Below are 19,712 nucleotides of genomic sequence, written 5' to 3'. Positions count from 1 at the left end.
TATTATTATATCTACACAGTTTTCAAAATTATTTTACAAACAAAAAATGTTAAAAGTAGGGATTCACAATACTATTTTTTCAAGACCGAGTACGAGTACTGATACTTTTCCTCAGGTATTCAGCGATACCAATTACGGATACTTTTTTCAGCGTCATGTGACACTTTTTCTAAAACAATATAGACTAATGATTCTAGGACAGTGGTAGAGCACCAGGGCCCGGTTACAGCTGCAAATGCTGCACTCCTTGTAGTTCTGGAACTGACTCCAAGCTGTTAAGGGACTCCAAATCCCAGCAATACATTATATAGCAATGCAGAATACCACTAGCTATAGAGGACTACAATTCTCAGCGATACATTATGTAGCAATGCAAAATAATATAAAGCTACATACTCTGTGTTGCTCACCAGAACTATGAGGCGTCTCAGGAGGCTGTGCGGGGTCTGACCAGGGCTATGCGGCATCTCAAGAGGCTGTGTGGGGTTTGACCAGGGCTGCGTGCGGGGCTCCCCAAGGCTGTGAGGGCTGGTCTCCCCATGACTGTTCGGGCGGGTGCGGCAACGGGTCTTCCCAGTACTGTGCGGGTATCTGCAGGACTCCCCAAGGCTGCCCGTATTTCAAATGAACACAATTGTATGGTGTCAATTACATTTTCCAACAAGCCATATTACAAAAATACAGCACCAGGACCTTTGTAGACAAGACAGGTCTAAGGCAGCTTTCTCTTCATGAAAAGGTAAAGTATTATCCTTACAGATCTAATAGATTTATTTCTGAGCCTTGTGAAAAAAAAAGTAACCTTTAAAGCTGAATTCCAATAAGATATAAAAGACTTAAAGAAGAACTAGGAGGCAAGTGGTTTTAACTCATCCTCATATTTCGAGCCGACGTGTGACCATGAAACTGTCACACGTCGGCTCAATAGATCGGCAAGTGAGCAAACACATGCCATCGTTTGCTCACTTCTCGATCATCTCCCTGCACAGAGTGGTGACTGTCAGACACGGCTCCACGCAGAGATTCCCCTTCTCTGCTCTCTGATACTCCAGCGCTGACTGGAAAAACAGACGGGGGAGGGGGCAGGTACATCTGGCTCTACCTCTAGATAGGCAGAGCCAGCTGTCATTCACACAGCTGGGTGGATCTCGACAAATAATGTCGGGATCCGTCCCGGCTGCTGTGGTCTCAGTATACCGCGAGCTGAAGCTCGCGATATACTGAGCTTTGGGTCACGGGAGGACGCTCGTTTATGTCCTCCCGTGACCCTTAAGAGAACTATGGGGAAAAAAAAAACACTCACCCCATAGATCTCCTTTAAATAAACACAGCTCTGCATTAATTAATAAATCATTAAATGTATTTCTTAAATGTAACTCCTCTAATCCGATTTTGACTAAAGCTGGCCACACACTATACAAATTTTGCAATTCTCTCAGTGGGTGGCCCTGTCGGCACCCTTTCATCTGGCATCCTTCGATGAGATAATTGAAGGTGCCGGTTGGAAACTTTTTGGGCAAACAATGGCAGCATTGGGTATTCTGACAGCAGCACACCCACCGCTGTAAGAGCAGATTAGCCCAACGGCAGATTCGCCCATCCATTCTGTTTAGCAGTGTATGGTCAGCTTTAGACTGTTTGCGCCATCTATGCTAAACAGTGTAGATGGATGAATCTCGCATTGCAGCTAATATATTCTGACAGCGGGAGCCTGCCACTGTGAGTACATAAACAGTGACTGCAGCTGACTGGCTGCAGCACAGTTATGCTGAAAATCTTTGGCCCAGTTCCTTCAAGAAAAGTTGATTGAGTAATTGACTTTTGTAGTGCCAGCAGGCCCATACACTGTAAAAAATGATGGCCGAATTCTCTATGGCCAGCCTTGGAATTAGCCTGTTGCAAACCTCTGTACACCACCACTGGGTGGGTAGTATCAAGAGCCAATTAGGTATTCAGCATGCAATTGTGCCAACAAGGAACAAGCTGATGGGATGAGAGAGCAGAGTGAGCAGAGCGATTACCTCATCAGTCTGCTGCTTCTCCTTCACTGTCCAGTAACAGTCTGGAGGCAAGAAGGTGTCACCTCTGTATTCTTCAAATGTAACAGAGACAGTGGTACCATCCTCCTGGCTTTGCTAAGTGACGGGGGCTAGGAATAAATGGACAGACATGCAATTCCTTTGGCAGTTATAACAGCTTCCATATAGGTATGTAATCTGTGTATTTACATAATTGACTGTTCATCTTTAAAGAAAGTCTTTAGTTTACTTAAAACAAAATTAAAAAATATGGAGGATTTGGGGTAAGAGAAGGTAAGTAGATTAGTAGTATTCATCTGCATGGGTCTCATCCCTTGTTATTCAAACTGCAAAACAAAAAAGGCATTTTCGGGATCTTTATGGTCTAGAACAGTAGTTCTCAACCTGTGTAACCTCAGGACCCACATTTGTCCTTGGTCATTAAGTCATGACCCAAGTCGTACTGCAATGAAAAGCATGGCATTAGTGTACCGCGCATTCCAGTATGAGCGTACAAACTGTGGGCGGGAGGTGACTTTGAGGTACCATTCAAATGAATGGCAACACAACACACCTCCCACACCAGAATGCACAGTAGGTGCATTTGCATGGCACAACGTGTTAATCGCATGGTACTATGCGATTATTGCACTGTACTAGTGTGAACGGACCCTCAAAACACTGACATACATACGCAACCACAGACACATTCTCACATACTCCAAAACATTTTTAACTTTAAGGTCCACCCAGTCTTCCTACCTTACAAGAACTGGATTGGATCCTCAGCCTGGGGTCCTGTGTGGCAGTGACATGCGGTACCTCTTGCTCGGGGTGAGGCATTCCACAGCCCGCCCCCACCGGCTGAAGCTCCGCCCCCAAGCTGGTGTAAAAGGAGGAAGGGAGGAGACAGGGAGGACCCTCCCTGTCCCTCACTTGCTCCTCACCGCTGAGGCTCCGTGACAGGTTACACAGCGGGGAGCATTTCCCTGTTGTGTAACCTGTTAGATGCCGATCTGAATGGAGAAAAAGCTGCCATAATTCTAGGTGAGGCGGTGCCTCACCTGCCTCCCCTGACTGCACGTCCCTGCTGTGTAGGCTGCTGTGCTGTGACGGAGCTCCATCCATATGTGCATTGCTTGTACAGCTCCCTTGTGCGCCCTGTAGAGGTGCCAGGAGCCAGAAGGTGATGTCACTCCGGTCCACACACCTCTATAGTAAGGAGCTGTAAGTAATGCACATATAGATGGAGCTCACTCGCAGCCATAGCCCCATCCCACCTCAAACTGACACGCAGGGCTGAGCAGCATATTTTGATTGGCTGCTTGGCATGAGAACTGACGGTGCTGATCTAGGGGAAGGTAGGGGAGCTTCTCACCTACAAAAGTGGAAGGCATGCGGTGACCTACCGAACACGGGGTTGCGAACCACTTTTGGGTCACGACCCACCAGTTGAGAATCAAGGATCTAGATTGTAAGCCCTCACGGGCAGGGCCCTCCTTACCATCTTGTCTTAAATTGTATTGTGACTGTAATGTCTTCCTTATATTGTAAAGCGCTGTGCAAACTATTGGCGCTATATAAATCCTGTATAATAATAATAATAATCTAGAAGGTCTGTAAGGAATGCCACACTTGAACACGTGCTGAAACAAAGTGGCGTGAACCATGACCTGCAGATAGGGTATTCAGGATTATGTAGGCAACTACTATTTACATGTCTACAGACCTCCTCCCATCCCTCAAATCCTGTATTTTTAAACTAAAATTAAGGACACCCACATATTACAAAAAGGTGTAGACATTAGATAATCATCTGACAGTAAAGACTGCTAAATCAGTAAGAATCTTCAGATGAGTTCAGACAACTTTAGTCATCATTTTCAGGTAAAAAAATAAATTGGCCATGCTGGATTTTCATGGTTATTTGCTGCTGTGCCCCCCGGGATAAGTATGTTGCTTGAGATGTCTACTTACTGGATCAGTATGCAGTGAGTAGACAAAAAAAGATTATATATTTATGCACATAAAAAAAAACATTGTAGCTGAATCATGAATACATAATTCAATCACCACCTCGTCATGGCCGTTGTCTGCTGTACAGCCACAATGTACTCCTTCTGCCCATTTTAAGGGTAGCAACTATTTCACATTAAAGTAGAACTATGGTCACCTAAAAACAAAAATGTTGTGCAGCATAAATAATTAAATATATCTACTTCCTTTATGGCCCTTCGTCCCCCACAGGATGACAAACTGACCTGGTAACCCTGCCAGATCTCGCAGCTTCCTTGATGGTGTGACAACGCTATCCTACTCACCCTCACATCAGCTGTACCCAGTAGGATTACAGTTGGAAGAGCAGATGTAGCAAAGGTTGGGAGTATTAGTGTGGTCACCACTGATACAACAGCTATATACACACACAATTCAGATTGACAAATTTCCAACTGTAGTGCATATGCTTTCCTGAATGGATATAAAAATTGGACTGTTCATGTACACATATGTGATCACTTAGAAAGCTTATGTGAGATGGAATAATAATTTTTTCCATAATAATACAGGATTTATATAGCACCAACAGTTTGTGCATTGTTAAAAAAATAAAATAAAGGGCAACCGTACAGCTACAATATAATTCAAGACAAGGTGGTTAGGTGGGCTCTGCCCATGAGAGCTTACAATCTAAAAAGGAGGGGCAAGTGATACAAAAGGTGGTAGCTGTATGGGGATGTGTTGGATGAGAAAATAAAAGTTCAGTTGTTAGGCAGAGGTGGGAGAGGCTTCCCTAAAGAGATGAGGTTTCACGGATTGCCTAAAGACAGAGTAGGAGATAGCCGGACAGGTTGGAGTAAGGAGTTCTAGAGGATGGGAGAGACTGTAGGGAAGTCCTGGAGGAAGGCATGGGAGGAGTTGACAAGGGAGATAGATAGCAAAAGGTCTTGTGGGGGGTGAACAAAAAGAATGACTTTGGTGTCAGAATTCCTTCAAAATGATCTGATTAGCAATCAATATACCCTTAATGTATGACTCAACATCTACGTGACTTGAGCAACATACAGGAAAACAAAAATGGCCATGTGCGAGTGTCAACAATGGCAGAAATGCTCAAATTAACGTTCAGAGATTGTCCAACATGTTGGGATATATCTGTAATAACTGAAGGGATCATTCCTGCTTCGTCACAGAAGGAGAGTGACCCTTTACTGCCCTTTGTTAAGGTTGCTGTAAAATGCAGTTTCAGCAGTTTGGACAATGGCTAGCATGTTTCCTGTCATTTTAGGTGTCCGGGTTTTTTCTTAGTAAGAGGAAGAACAGCCTAATCACTGTTCTCACAGAGTAGCAATACAAAAAGTGCTACACTGAATAAATATCATATAACTAGAGTTGGAGAAAAGTACATTAAATCATTAGCAATGCCTTCAAAGACCAATATTCGGGTACTCCTTTATGTTTCTTTGCCTTTTATCTTTTTACTTAAGACTATTACAAATATGCATCAACTAGCAACTAACTTTAAAAAAGGAGAACGTTTTTTTTTTTTTTCTGCAAAATTCTTTTAGTCTGACCCTTCCCTGCAGCCCAACAAAGAAACCCAGTAAGAAGGGATCCCTGATGAGATGTTACTTGAAGTCCAATACACCTCAGCCTGTAGCTTCCTAGCATTTTGCTTACATGTGGATGCTTTGCGTGTAACTACTGGGCGCTCTTAGAAGACAAGCTACTCACTTTTCCAGTGCAGAGCCTGCACATCATGGTTCCCATGAGATCAACATGCATAAGGACTATTGGAAGGCTGCAGGCCACTGTTTGTGGGACCTGTGGTTAACATTGCAGGAGATGCCGCCAAACTTTTGAGCTTTTCTAGTAAGGCTGAAAGGACAAGCCCAAATAAAAAGGTAGAAGAACCACAAGCTTTAGGCCTCATTCACACACATCGCAAGCAAAATTGTATATTGCGTATATATGCGTCTATGCGCGTATATACAAGTGTCTATGTGCGTATATACGAGCGTCTATGCGTGTATATACGTGCACTATATGCAATCACAGAATGCATCACTCGTAATGGTATTAATGTGCTGTACACATGTATATACGTGTATACACGCGTATGTCCGCGTAAATACGCAGAAATACGCTGGCCGGACGCATCTCTGTTCCATTCTGTTTTTGCGCATATATATGCTACGCAAATATACGGCTCCATATACGTGGCTGTGTGTATGGAGCCATTTATTTGCATATGGTACAATACGCACATATATGCGCGACAGTGTGAATGAGGCCTTAAAGTGGAACACTGAGCAAACTTCTAAATAGACAGTTGAAAGTCATATACAGTTGTCTACCATTATTCGCATTTAGACGCTCGATCGCTTGACTGTGTTAAGCTCCCGGCCGGCCGTGTAATTACAACGGCCGGCCGGGAAGCAGCTCGTCGGGCTCCACTGTCTGCTCGTCACAGACGAGTGGACGAGTGGATTTTTCGAGCCCTGCGCATTTATTTGCACATCCAGCTAGGGGCAGATAGTCGGCATGGATGCAGAGCAAAGCAAGGAGGTGTATGGCTAGCTTTAGGTTAGGAGTTACACAGAAGTCTTGCACTTTTTAAACACGGTGTGCACTCTTATTAGGCAAGTGAGTATTTTGATCAAATCACCATTTGTATGCATATTGTCCAGCTCCAAGCTGTATAAGCTTGAAGGCTTATTGGCTATAGGCATATCAGTTGATGTGTAATGAGGGAGGGTGTGGCCTTAGGAGATCAATGTGTGCATAACCATTAGTCAGCTTCATTTCCTCAGGCAAAAATGGGCCAAAAAAAAAAAAAGATTTTATTGACTCTGAAAAGTCAAAAATTAAAAAAAAGTCTTTCAGAGGGATGCAGCACTCTTGTAATTGCTAAGATATCGGGGCGTGATCGCAGAACCATCAAAGTTTTGTTGCAAATACCGTGTTTCCCCGACAAGACACGGTCTTATATTTTTTTCGGCTCAAAAACACACACTAGGTCTTATTTTCGGGGGAGGTCTTATTTTTTATTTTTTTTAATGTACGACAATCAAAAATTAATGCAAATCCAAATGAAATAATCCAAAATGGCAAAGTTAAGAATAGGGTGATCAGGGGTGCCGTACCTTTCTAAGAGCAATTGGTAACCAATCGCTGGCCAGAATCAGCGAAGCGCACTTTTACTATTGATTCCTCACAGGGAAGTGTATTTGGTATCACGCCGCTTGTGACAGGAGCCGGCGCTATAGAGGAATCATTGGCTCATGCGGCTCTGCTCCCTCCTCGCTTCCCCTAGAGCTGGCTTTGTTGGCACCGCCAATTCTCTCCCGCGGCTCTTCAAGTTCCCCCTTATGCCACCACCGGCCCTGGGAAAGGTCACAACTAGGTCTTATTAATCGGGGTAGGTCTTATTTTCAGGGAAACAGGGTAGTCAACAGGGTCGCAAGAAGTGCGTTGAGAAAGAAAGACAAACTAACTGGCATAGATTTGAGAAGAATCAAACGTGAAGCTACCAGGAACTCATTATCCTCCATGGCTGTTAAATTCCAGAAGCGCAACCTACCTGGAGTGCCCAGAGGTACAAGGTGTTCAGTGCTCAGAGACATGGCCAAGGAAAGGAAGGCTGAAACCCGACCACCACTGAACAAGAAACAAGTTGAAACTAAGATTGGGCCAAGAAATATCTGGAGATTTTTCAAAGGTTTTATGGACTGATGAGATGAGAGTGACTCTTGACGGACCAGATGGATGGGCCAGTGGCTGGATCAGTAACGGGCACAGAGCTCCACTTCAGACGCCAGGAAGGTGGAGGTGGGGTACTGGTGGGCTGGTATTATTGAAGATGAGCTAGTTGGACCTTTTCGGGTGGACTCAAAATCAACTCCCAAACCTACAGCCAGTTTTTAGAAGACACTTTCTTCCAGCAGTGGTACAGGAAAAAGTCTGCATCATTCAAGAAGACCATGATATGTATGCTGGACAATGCTCCATCACATGCATCAAAGAACTCCACTGTGTGGCTAGCCAGTAAAGGCCTTAAAGATGAAAGAATAATGACATGGCCCCCTTCCTTACCTGACCCAAACCCTATTGAGAACTTGTTGGCTCTCCTTAAACGGGAGATTTATGGTGAAGGAAAACAGTACACCTCATTGAACAGTGTCTGGGAGGCTGTGGTTGCTGCTGCACAAAAAGTTGATCATCCACAGATGAAGCAACTGACAGACTCCATGGATGGAAGGCTGATGACTGTTATGGAAAAGAAGGGGGGGGTATACTGGTCACTGATTTTATGTTTGAAAATGTCAAAAATGTTTATTTGTAAATTTCGAGTTGTTTGTTTATTATTCTCATTTTAACAGATGAAAACAAACAAGTGAGGTGGGAACATTTTTATTTTCCATTTAGTTGCAAAATAATCCTGCACACGAATAGTTGCCCAATAAAATTGTGCACACATAGATATTCTCCTAAGAAAGTCAAGACCTCACTTTTACTTTCTTAAAAGGAAACTATGAGGTTAGTGATTTCCACTCATCCTCATAGTTAGAGCCAACCTGTGACAAAGAAGCTGTCACACGTCGGCTGTACAATCTGCTCACTTCCCGTCCGGCTCCCTGCAGTGAGAGGTGACTGTCAAGTCACCGCTCCCCGTAGGGATTCCCCCCCTCCCCTCCTCCAGCGCTAGGAGTGGAAGAACAAACAGGGGCAGGGGGCGTGCCCTCACTAACATAGGTGGGTGGATCACGACATTATTGTCAGGACCCGTCCCAACTGCGGCGCTCTCAGTATAGCGGGCAATAGACTGCAATATACTGAGCTTTGGGTCATGGGAGGACATATACTAACCTCCTCCCATGACCCTAAAGAGAACTATGGGGAAAAACACACTTACCTCATAGTTCTCTTTTAAATATTCAGGTTTGTTAAATTTTGGATTGACGCAGAGCACTGTAGTTGTTCAATAATGAAATGAATCTTCAAAAATACAACTTGCCTAATAATTGTGCACACAGTGTAGGCAGAATCGCGTGCTTTTTGGCCACAGAGAGTGCCTGAAAAACACATAGACAACATGTGCAACATGCATTTTTCATGCAAATTTGCACCTAACAACTGTCTCCTCCTAGTAACTACCTTTCCATTGGCTAAAACAAAAACACTCAAGCATAAAAACACATGAGAAAGCACTTGCGCTCAAGTGTGAAGAGGGGCTGAAGTATAGGGGTGTATGTATTTATAAAATATTTGAGGAGCCATTCGTCCTGCAAAACTGTATGTACAATGATTGTGTGTGAATGGAGGCAAAAACAAATGTAATTTAGTATATTTTTTCGAATATAATATCAGAGAAATACCACATTATGGCCACTAACTGGAGCTAAGGAGCATAGGAAATAAGTATTTATTTCCTAGACAATGGTTAATGATACACAGTGCTTAGCAAACAGTCATCAGGATTACTCCAGGAAAACAGCTAAATAAACTGTTAAAATATCTATTTACCTCCCAAAGGATTTGTAACTCTGTCCAACCAGTCTTGAGATTTATCAGCCCTGCTAGGCAGCACAGACAGTAGTGGTGCCATAACTTTTATCTACTATAGTAATGCAGGACATTTTGGTCATCTCTTAGCCTCCGGCCTGTGACTGGACAATGAAGAACAGCAGCATTCCAATGAGCTCATCCTGTTATCAACATGTTACCTGAAGTGCATCCAGCATATCTGACCCTTTCTCTTCAAGGCCTACTGTGCATACATTTACAAGAGGCTGATATAAAGCCTTCAGCAAGGAGAACAATGAGCAGCACAATAGCGACATCAGCAAATCTCACTCCAAATCTCCTGAGACTAGCAGTCAATGATGCAGTGCCTTAGATCTCATACTGCAGATATACAGCTATGAAATTGTAGGCACATGTGTGTCTAGGCACTAGGAAGTTCAATGTTAGAAAAAGAATATATATATTATATATACACATACACACACACACACACCAAGGCAGATTTTTCCAGAGTTATGCTTAGGCAACATTCGCAAGTCCCCTAGAAAACAGCAAAAAAACGTTTTACTTTTTTAGTTCAGGTCCATTTTAACGAAGTATTTATTTTGTCGATAAATAATATAATTAGCACTAACTTGTCATACATAGTTAAAGTGACATTAAGGTCTCTGATCCAGCGCTGACTCCACCGTCCTCCTCTTCTCTGATGTCCCACAGTGTCTGTGCGGGTGCACGCTGCTCCATATACTTACCTTGTGTCTCCCCTCGTCTCCCGGCCGAACATCTGAACTGCGCACGCGCCCGCCCCAAGATCCTCCTGCGGCCGCCCGAGACTCTTCAGATGCTTGGACAGGAGCGCGCAGCGAAGACACAGGTAAGTTTTTAAAGCCTTTTTAAAAAGTTTTATTTTCTAATCGTTTTGAATATAGTAGATATATGCAAAAAACAAAACAAATGAGGGTTTAATAACCCTTTAAGCTGTCTTTGAAACTTTAGAATAGTTTTTTCTAGGCCTCTTACATAACTGCCCTATAAAATCCTAAATCTGCCGATATTCCTGCTTTGCTAATGTATTTGTTGCAGAGACACAGCCTTTTCCCACTGGAACAATAGAGTCAGAAAGAAAAATCAGTGCATTAAGTATTTTGCCTTTTATTGACAAGACCAGAATACTCAATAGGCTCCGCTGTGGTGTCTGGAAAACAAAAATGATGGAAAGTGTGCTTCACTTCTAAACAGTAATTTGCAAGTTTTTGTGTGAATTGTATACTAACAATTAAAGTCCAACTGCAGGCTCTTCACTTAAAAAAAAAAGCCCTGGCTGCCCTTTCAAAGTAACTCTTCCCTACCCCAAGATGTGAGCACTAAGCACCATGGGCCCAACCCTTCATGGGGCATCACCACAGCACCCTTAATTCGCTTAGTATGATCAATCTTTATGATTGAGGACCACCAGGCAAAAAGGAAGGAGGACCCTGTGGCATCCTGTAGACAAAGATGAGTAAGGGCTAGTTTACACCAAATCCGGACCAGATCTGGATGAGTGTCTGCACATGCAGTGCAGTGCGTTTTGACCCGTTTTTTATGCGCTCCGGGCTTTTTTTGTTAGCCTAAAAGGGCCTTCAAGTGTAGTCCAGTGCATTCCAGAGTGTTTGCATGCATTTTGGTGCGTTCCAGAGCAGAAAAAAAAAATAGGGCATGCGGCAGTTTTTCCCCACATGCATGGGGGACGACGACACACACACACAAAAAAAACGTAGCATGATATATTTGCGAGGGGCCTCTAGGGTGAGAATTGAGCCCAGAGTTAACGTTAACCTGACACTGCAAGGATTAACTGCTTGATTTGGTCTACTCTAGGGATACAAATAAAGCAGATATACTCACCTGTTCCTCAGTCCTGCCTGGCTGCTAAACCAGTCCCTGCAGCCTCTTCTCCCCCAGGCTCTGGTGGTCTAAGGACCCTTCACATCATCACATTCAATACAGGTCTATTAGATGTGAAGACACTGAGGGACATACCACAGCCGGAGCAGAGGGAGAGAGAGGTGAGCAGTCATTTTAACCCATAGACCAAAACAAGCACTCAAACCTCGCAGTGTAGGGGTAGCCCCACTGCAAGGGGTCATTTTAAAAAATCTTGCAGCTCTTTCATTTTTCCTGCTCTTAGCAGCCAACTAGATTTATGATTTACTGTCAATAGCTAATAGGGTGTTATCAGCATAAACATTTACCATCAGCATGCGTTTCATACATCAGCCCCTGAGGATGGAACGTTTAACATCTGATTTTGGATACAACACAACCATTTAAAGCAGGGGTAGGCAAACTCCGTCCCTCCAGCTGTGGTAAAACTACAAAACCTATGATGCATCTGACTCTGGTAGTCATGCTTGTGGTTGTCAGAGTCTTGCAATGGCACATGGGTTTCACCACAGCTGGAGGGCCAGAGTTTGCCTAACCCGATTTAAAGCATAACTAAACTATATGCGGCCATGAAAGCATTTGCCATAATGTGGCAGACTTACCTAACGGTTTACTCTTCTCTAGCATTGTGCTCTCCCATGCGGTTACTACCACTGCCTATGTGTTCACACCTTCTTCTGCATCACACATCTTCTTTCTTTGGCCATTGTGTGGCCACTGGTAATGCGACTCCAGCACATTATCCCAGCACCTGGTTACATACTCTGCATCTTAAGCTGGCCATACACTGTTAAGATGGGTGCACACGGAACAAATTTTGGCCGATTCAGCAGGAATCGACCAATATTTGATCTGTTAAGACTATGACCCCTCAACACAAGTCAATCATTACATCGACTTTTGTTGAAGGGACATGCTGGAAAATCATGTGGCGAACAGTGCTGCAAGCCCTGTTTGGGTATTTTGGCAGCTGGTGTCGCTGTCAGAATACAAAGGACACAGTGTTAAAGTTGTTCTACGCTGTTAGGTCTCGTTCACACCTAGGCGTATTGCATATGCGCGACCGTCGCGCGTTTTTTTATCGCGATTCGCGGTAAAAAAAGTTGCGCGACCTTCGCGCGTTTCTGAAGGCTACTTGGCTGTAGCCCAATGGAAACGCGCAACAAAACGGCCCAAAGTAGTACCTGTACCTTTTCAGGCGTGGGCCGTTTTGTAGCGCGTTAGGGACGGGCGGAAATACGCCAAGGTGGGAATGAGACCATTGAATACAATGGGATTTATATTTTTGAGCGGTTTGTAGGGCGTTCGTCGAGCGCGCTACAAAACGTTCAGGTGTGAATGAGGGCTTAGCGTGGATGGAGGAATCTGTTTTCTCCCCGCTGGGCGCTGTTCCAGCGGGGAGAAAAGAAAGTGACAGCCGGCCGAGCGCTGCAGGACGAGAGCGCTGTGAGCGGCCGGCGTCTCTCCTCCCACACCGCTCAGCCGCCTATCACAGTCCGACAGAGCGGTGTGGGGGCGGAGACAGCGCTGTCACAGTAGGATGGGCTTTCCTCTCTACACCGCACGATCAGCCTCCTGTGATAGCGTGTCAGAGAGAAAAGCAGTGATCAGTGATCGCTGAGTGTGTGTGTACATAATTGAGGATATGGCATGTTAACTATATATACAATTATAAATGAATGGGAAGTTATCTACATCACCCCCATTCATTCATAATTGTAGTTATAGTAAACAAACAATGTTCTCATTTTTAATAAAAAAATAAAAATAAATATACAAAAAATAAAGTTTATAAAAATTAAATATTTCTAAAAAATTAAAAACATTTTCGTTATCGGTTTCGGCCTGACATTTTTTTTAATTTCGGTTTGGTTTTAACATTTCCATTTCGGTTAGAAAACACAACAAAAAACATTTACCCACTAACAATTATTTTTTTTTTAACTTCAGTTAAGTCCTGTTATCCTCTCCCAGTTCACTATATTAGGCATTCAGCTCCACTAAAGATTTTGTGCAAATAAGAAAAGGCTGCTCGGCAATGTCAGCTTGTCCTGGCCATCAGCCTTCTGTGTGCTTGTCCTCAATTGGCTTCTTCATACCTTCATCTCTTCTGCTGCAAAGCCGGCCTACGTTAAAGCATCTCCAATACAGAAAATGCAGTTTTCAAACCTCTCTCTTTCAAAATGATGACATCATTATATTTTTTTTTTATTTTTTTTTATGGAGTACATTGAAATGCCTTCAGTACCCACAGCAAGACAAGTGGAGCATGAGTACAACTTCTACTGCAATAATTCTCAAAATGACAAAACAGTCTCAAGAAACATGGATACATTAAGGACAAGCAGAACTTAAAAGAGACACTGTCACTTTGTCCACTCAAAGCAAAAAGGGACAGTGTCTGTAAAAAAAAGCCCCTGTGACCCTCTGATACATACCGTACCTTTCTAGGGATGCCCCCATTGCTCCTGCCTTTAGCCGAGCTGGCACAAAATAGCCAGGAATCCTGTGCATGGGGGAGCTTATGACCACCTGTTTGGCAGTGCTCTGGTCTATGGGAATTAGCAAATTGACAGTAGGTAAAAAGACCCCAGCCACCCACTGATACTCTCCTTTCTAGGGGTCCCCCACTGCTCCTGCCTTTAGCTGAGCTTGCACAAAATACCCAGGAATCCTGTGCATGGGGAACATATGACCTCCTCCTGTGTGACAGATCTATGGGTAAAGTGACAGTGTCACTTCAAGCCAAAACTTATTATTTTGTTTCAGATAGGAATGTGGAAGAGTTAACATTTATACATACACAATTTGACACATACATGTGAACTGTCTTAAATGGCATAATACTAGAACTTGTCTTTAGCCATGCTTTTTCTTCCCCTTCCTGTGAGCATTATTAGGAAAGCTGACAGCACTGTGCAAGGTAATAGAGCCCTGACTAGCTTCTCTGCAGAGTATTACAAGAAGCTGATGTGAATACAGAATCATCTATGTGTGTTAGGTGTAGATAAATTATTGTAATTATATTTTAAAGATATTAGATTTAATTATATTTTATAGATCACATTCAAATAATTATTATTGGGCAATTTTATTTTAATTTATATTGTTAAGTATATTTTATAGACAAATATCTGTTTTATGATATCTTCCTGAAATTTAGCCTTAATTGTATTCTAGACATTGTTTACTACCTTATTATGCAGGTAGGTTGACGTGAAGGTAGGACAATAAAAGCAGATACAATATTGCCACAGCTATTTATACTGTCGCTGCTCTTTATGGCTCATTACAATACCTCACTCACAACGTTTTCCAGGAAGCAATCAGTAGTGTTTGCCAATGTGATCTATTCTATACTCTACTGCCATGTTTTAAGGGCCATTCCACTTTAAAGTGCAAGTTTAAGGGCTTGTTCACACCGTCCCCAGACCTGTGCATTTTTTTTTTTTAAATCAACTGCACCAAAAATACATGCACACTATAATTTCAATGGTTTTAAATGAGGCTAGTGCACACCATTGCGTTCAGTTCCAGTGCTTTTTTACAGTACAGCAGCATACTTTTTTCCCCCACACCAGAACGTGCAAACACATGCAAAATAAACTGGAATGTGCTGTAGACCCAAGCAAAGCCAATGTAAAAAAACGCACCAGAATGCAGCAAAAATGTATCTCAAAACATATAAAACGTGTGTACAGAAAAGCATCCAGAACCGGACCGGTCTGGAGATGGAGTTTAAAAAAAAAAGCCCAAAATGTCACTAAATTCCTGTGAATTGAAATATCTTTTTGCTGCCAAGTATTGTTGTGGCAAGAGCTTGCCATCATAGAGTTTTACTCCTCAAGGGGTATCCCCAGTTCTTCTCCTCCTCTTGCTGCATTCCCTACAACATAAAATAAACAAATCCAATGGGGAGAGTGGGATCACAATACTGTATAATAGCCACTACTGCTGGATGGTCTGATACAGATTAGATCCCGCCAACCAACTCCCTTAGAGTTAAAAGAAGCTAGTAGGTAATTCAACTAGACACCATCTAAAAAAAAACAAAACCTGTCAGTTTTGAGTGGGCTGGCTCTTCCCAGCTGCAATCTATATATGCATTTAATGTGAATTCACCTAAAATCAGGGGAAGCATCAAGAATTGCAGCCAGTCTTTCCATTGAAACCTTGGCACACTGGCATGGGTGAACCTGAAGCTGGGCAAAACCGAGATGCTGCACAGTAAAAACCGAAGACCCGGATCTATTTACACCAATTAGGCCTGGTTCACACCTGAACGTTTTGTAGCGCGTTCAACGCTCTACAAAACGCTCAAACATCTAAATCCCATTGTATTCAATGGGTCTGGTTCACACCTTGCCGTATTTCCGCCCGTCCGAACGCGATACAAAACGGCCTACGCCCAAAGAAGTACATGTACTTCTTTGGGGTGTTTTGGTCTCGCGTTTCCATTGGGATACAGCCAAGTAGCCCTCAGAAACGGGCGTTTGTCGCGCGTTTTGTTACCGCGAATCGCGGTAAAAACGCGAAACGCGCGACAAACGCGCATATTCAATACGCCTAGGTGTGAACTTAGCCATAACATTATGACCACCCGCCGAATGTTGAGTAGGTCCCCCTTTTGCTGTCAAAGCAGCCCTGGCCTATTGAGGCATGGACCCCACTAGACCTCTGAAGGTATGCTGTGGTATCTGTCACTGAGCAATCAGTAACCAATCATTTAAGTTGTGAGGTGGGGCCTCCATGCATCGGACTTGTTCCAGCACACCCCACAGATACTCTATTGGATTGAGATATGAAAAATTTGGAGACCAAGTCAACACCTCAAACTCGTTGTTTTGTTCTTCAAACCATTCTTGAATAATTTTTGCAATGTGGCAGGGCACAATATCCTGCTGCAAGAGGGCACTGCAGACCAGGAACATCCCACAAGAGCTGCAGTTTCGGAGTTGCTCTGACCCATTCGTCTAGCAATCACAATTTGGCCCTTGTCAAAGACATTCAAATCCTTACACTTGTCCGTATTTTCCGCTTCCCACACATTAACTTCAGCGACAAAATGTTCACTTGCTGCCTAATAAATCTCACCCACTTCCAGGTGCCACTGTAACAAGATAATCCGTTTAATTCACTTCTCAGTGGTCATAATGTTATGGCTGATCAGTGTGACTTTGTCCTATCTTGGAAATGGACAGCACAGGAAGGAGGTACCCTGAAGTGCTGACAGGGAGATACAATGCATGTCACGGTGCCTCCAAAACACAGGACCTGGAGTTGGAGGCCACTTTTTGCAACGATAAGGCATTTGATGGCTTTACTAACCCTCGCCTGCTTCGGGAATGCCCAGGTATCCTAGTAGCGCTAACCGCTCTGGAACGCACTGTATATGGTGTGAACGGTCTAGTTAGGTTGGCTTTAATAGAGATAACATGCAGAATAAAAAAAAGTTGATTTCATTTTTATATTAACTTAAATGGAGAAATAATTTTTATAGTGAACACATAATTGGGATAACTGGTGCTGATAACATGCCCCAGCATTGTACAAACACTTTCATAATAATGATGTCAGATATGCGTAGGTCTGACCGTTTCTCTGATGAAAACACAGTCAATAAACATAGCTTTGTCTATTAACACCATATGCTGAAACACAGCTAACGAGGCAGAACTTAGCAGGGATTTTGTCACTTCCCCGAGTTGCTAGGGGAAACACGATTTTCTATTTTGGTCTTTCGAAGACTTGTCAACACAGAGGCGGGCTTTATATACTGCTAAATATAATCACCATGACAAACAGAATGGAGGAGGCAAAGGTTCCACACACACATAGATCTTCCATCAGAAGCTGCCGCACAGGAACACAGTGGGGGAAAAAAAAACACACATTTTAATTCACGCTCGGCTCACTGTGGCAGAACACAAAAAAAGCCGAAATCAACATCACGTTCTTCCTTGCACAACAGCACCAAGCTACCCAATCCAGCAACCTGTTTAATAATGCAGCTGTTATCAGATAGCTCCGCATGAAGTCTTGGCAAGCAGGAAGGAGCTGAGGAGGTCACCTCTGGAGGAGCATCCTATAGGCAAGACTCACAGTGACTGCAGACACGCTGCGGCCTCTAATTCAAATTCAAAATCCCTCCTAGAGCAGCAAAACACACACCGTGGGGTTTGCAGAATCTAGTAATCCTCCCAATGCAAGCCTGCCATCTCTTAATCTCGGTTATTACATTTATTACATGCAAAACTGCTACCGGTGTGTAAGAGATATGTGTGTATTTATTGTTTTATGCACTGACATTCTTTACCGGATGGTGTGTGTATATATTTATTTATTTTTTATGCACTGCCATTCTTTACCTGATGGTGTGTTTGTGTGTGTGCATATATTTATTTATTTTATGTACTGACATTCTTCACCCGATCTTATACACACACTTCCAATGTTCTACTACATAATAAAAACCATATGCATTCTGATTGCCACTAAGGGACCACTGGAAGAAAGAAAAATGCTGTTGCTTTTTGTTTTAGCAATGCCGAATTCAGCTCCCATGCATGAGAGAAAATGACAGCAAAAAAAACCCCCCAAAAAACTGGCTGTTATGGGCAACACAGAAGCCGTCCTTTCCTGCAGCTTTCAGGCATCAGCATGTATATGAGAGTTACATAATGTTACCCAAAGATGAGTGCTTCACAGGACCAAGGTGATATAGTGATGTGGAGACAGAGCAAACCATGTATATGTTTAGAGACCTGCTGTTTTCGAAAGAAGTGAGAAAATACATATACACACACACACACACACACACATTATATTACACACACACACACACACACACACACACACACTGATGGTTTATCTGACATGGGTGAGCCATAAGATGTACACAAGCATGTAATAATAACACTAGAACTATGCGAGTGTCAGGTAAGAAGCTGTCCATAGTATATGATATCTCCAGAGGGGGAGCTCAGTCAGTGTGGTGTAGTAGAAGCCATGTACACATCTGTGTCTGTATAGAACAATACTGGTGACAGAGGAGACTGCATATTCAGCTTCTTATTACCAATATGGAGATATAAATAGTAGGGAGATTTCCTCCACATTTAACCTTGCGTCTCCCGAGGCATGCATATAGAAGAGCAGGGTGACCGGGTATCTGCAGAGAACTACAACCACCATCCTCCTGACTACTAACACCAATCGCCTCCACCCTCTGTATACACGATCTATGTGAAGGCTTCTTGCTCACCTGGGTGGCTTTGTGGAACTGCTTCTTGAACCCCGCTACAGACATGATAGATCCTGTGTAGAGAGCTCAGGGGGGAAGGTGCTCCGGATCCGGGGGTCGGTGTTTAGCGATGGCTGAGTGCAGGGGAATTTCTGCTGGCCGGCGGTGGCTTTAATCTTGTGGTGGTGTTATCAGATGCATGCCTTAATGCAGGGACACCCTGACGTCAGGGGAGGAGAAGGCCGGCCTATGAAGGGGCAAGCCCTCCTCCCTCTTCTCCTCCTCCTCCATCGTGATCTATCCTCAGCTAGCAGTCTAAAAATCATGAAGGCATTGGAGGAGGGGGAGTGACGTGGGAGGACAATGTGGCCCTTTCATCTGCTGCATACAGGCTAGCGAGCCATGGTCATGGTGGCCATCCGCCGGATGTATATCCTGGAGGGGAGGATGACGGTTTCTGCATGTAGTCTTTTCAGTCAGTTAAAGTCCTCTTTCACACTTCAGCATTTTCAGGCAGCTCTTGGTTAGCATACTTGCTTCATGGGCATTTTCAGGCGTCAGCATTTTTGTTTTGTTTTTAGCCAATGGAAAGCTAGTAACTGGGAGAAGGAGACTGTCATTAGTGGTGAAATCGCACGAAAAATGTGCATTCTGCTTATTTTGTAGACGCTCCTATGCAGGTTTATAAGGACAAAAGTGTGACGCTCAGGTGTGAGGCTGTGTTTACACCACGTCTGGAGCAGATCAGCAAACGCAGTGCAGTGCATTTGTACCACGATGACAGTCATTTTGGTGTCAGCCCCTTGAAAAGTCAGGCACCCGGTCATGGACCGAGAGCCCGACAGTGTCAGGAGAGAGGAGGGGACCCGGTGGGATAACTCATCCCGCCAGGTGAACGTCCCCTCCTCGACTCTGCCGGCTTCTACCCTGTTTCCCCGAAAATAAGACCTACCCCAAAAATAAGACCTAGTACTATTTTTGGGAATTGTTAAAATATAAGA

The 19,712-nt window shown here is 43.6% G+C and overlaps 1 protein-coding gene across 2 annotated transcripts in view; it reads right to left on the bottom strand.

Annotated features, from left to right (window-relative positions):
* SH3GL2 (SH3 domain containing GRB2 like 2, endophilin A1) overlaps positions 1–19,014 on the bottom strand; it is a 124,270-nt gene extending 105,256 nt beyond the window's left edge. Inside the window, exons 1-2 of one of the 2 annotated variants that reach the window (XM_018556879.1) lie at positions 18,839–19,014; positions 18,733–18,799 (exon numbers count right to left, since the gene is read on the bottom strand). In XM_018556879.1, coding sequence (XP_018412381.1) covers positions 18,733–18,777 — 45 coding nt within the window. In that variant the 5' untranslated portion in view covers positions 18,778–18,799; positions 18,839–19,014. Of the gene's footprint in view, positions 1–18,732; positions 18,809–18,838 lie in introns of both variants that reach the window. The other variant, XM_018556878.1, reaches the window with a different exon arrangement.
* Between the last annotated feature and the right edge of the window lie 698 nt (positions 19,015–19,712).

The sequence above is a fragment of the Nanorana parkeri genome, unplaced genomic scaffold, assembly GCF_000935625.1.
Source record: "Nanorana parkeri isolate BGI_ZX_2015 unplaced genomic scaffold, ASM93562v1 scaffold256, whole genome shotgun sequence".
Classification (NCBI taxonomy): Eukaryota; Metazoa; Chordata; class Amphibia; order Anura; family Dicroglossidae; genus Nanorana; species Nanorana parkeri.
The sequence above is the reverse complement of the archived record's forward strand: the minus strand, read 5'-3'. Positions and strand labels throughout refer to the sequence as shown.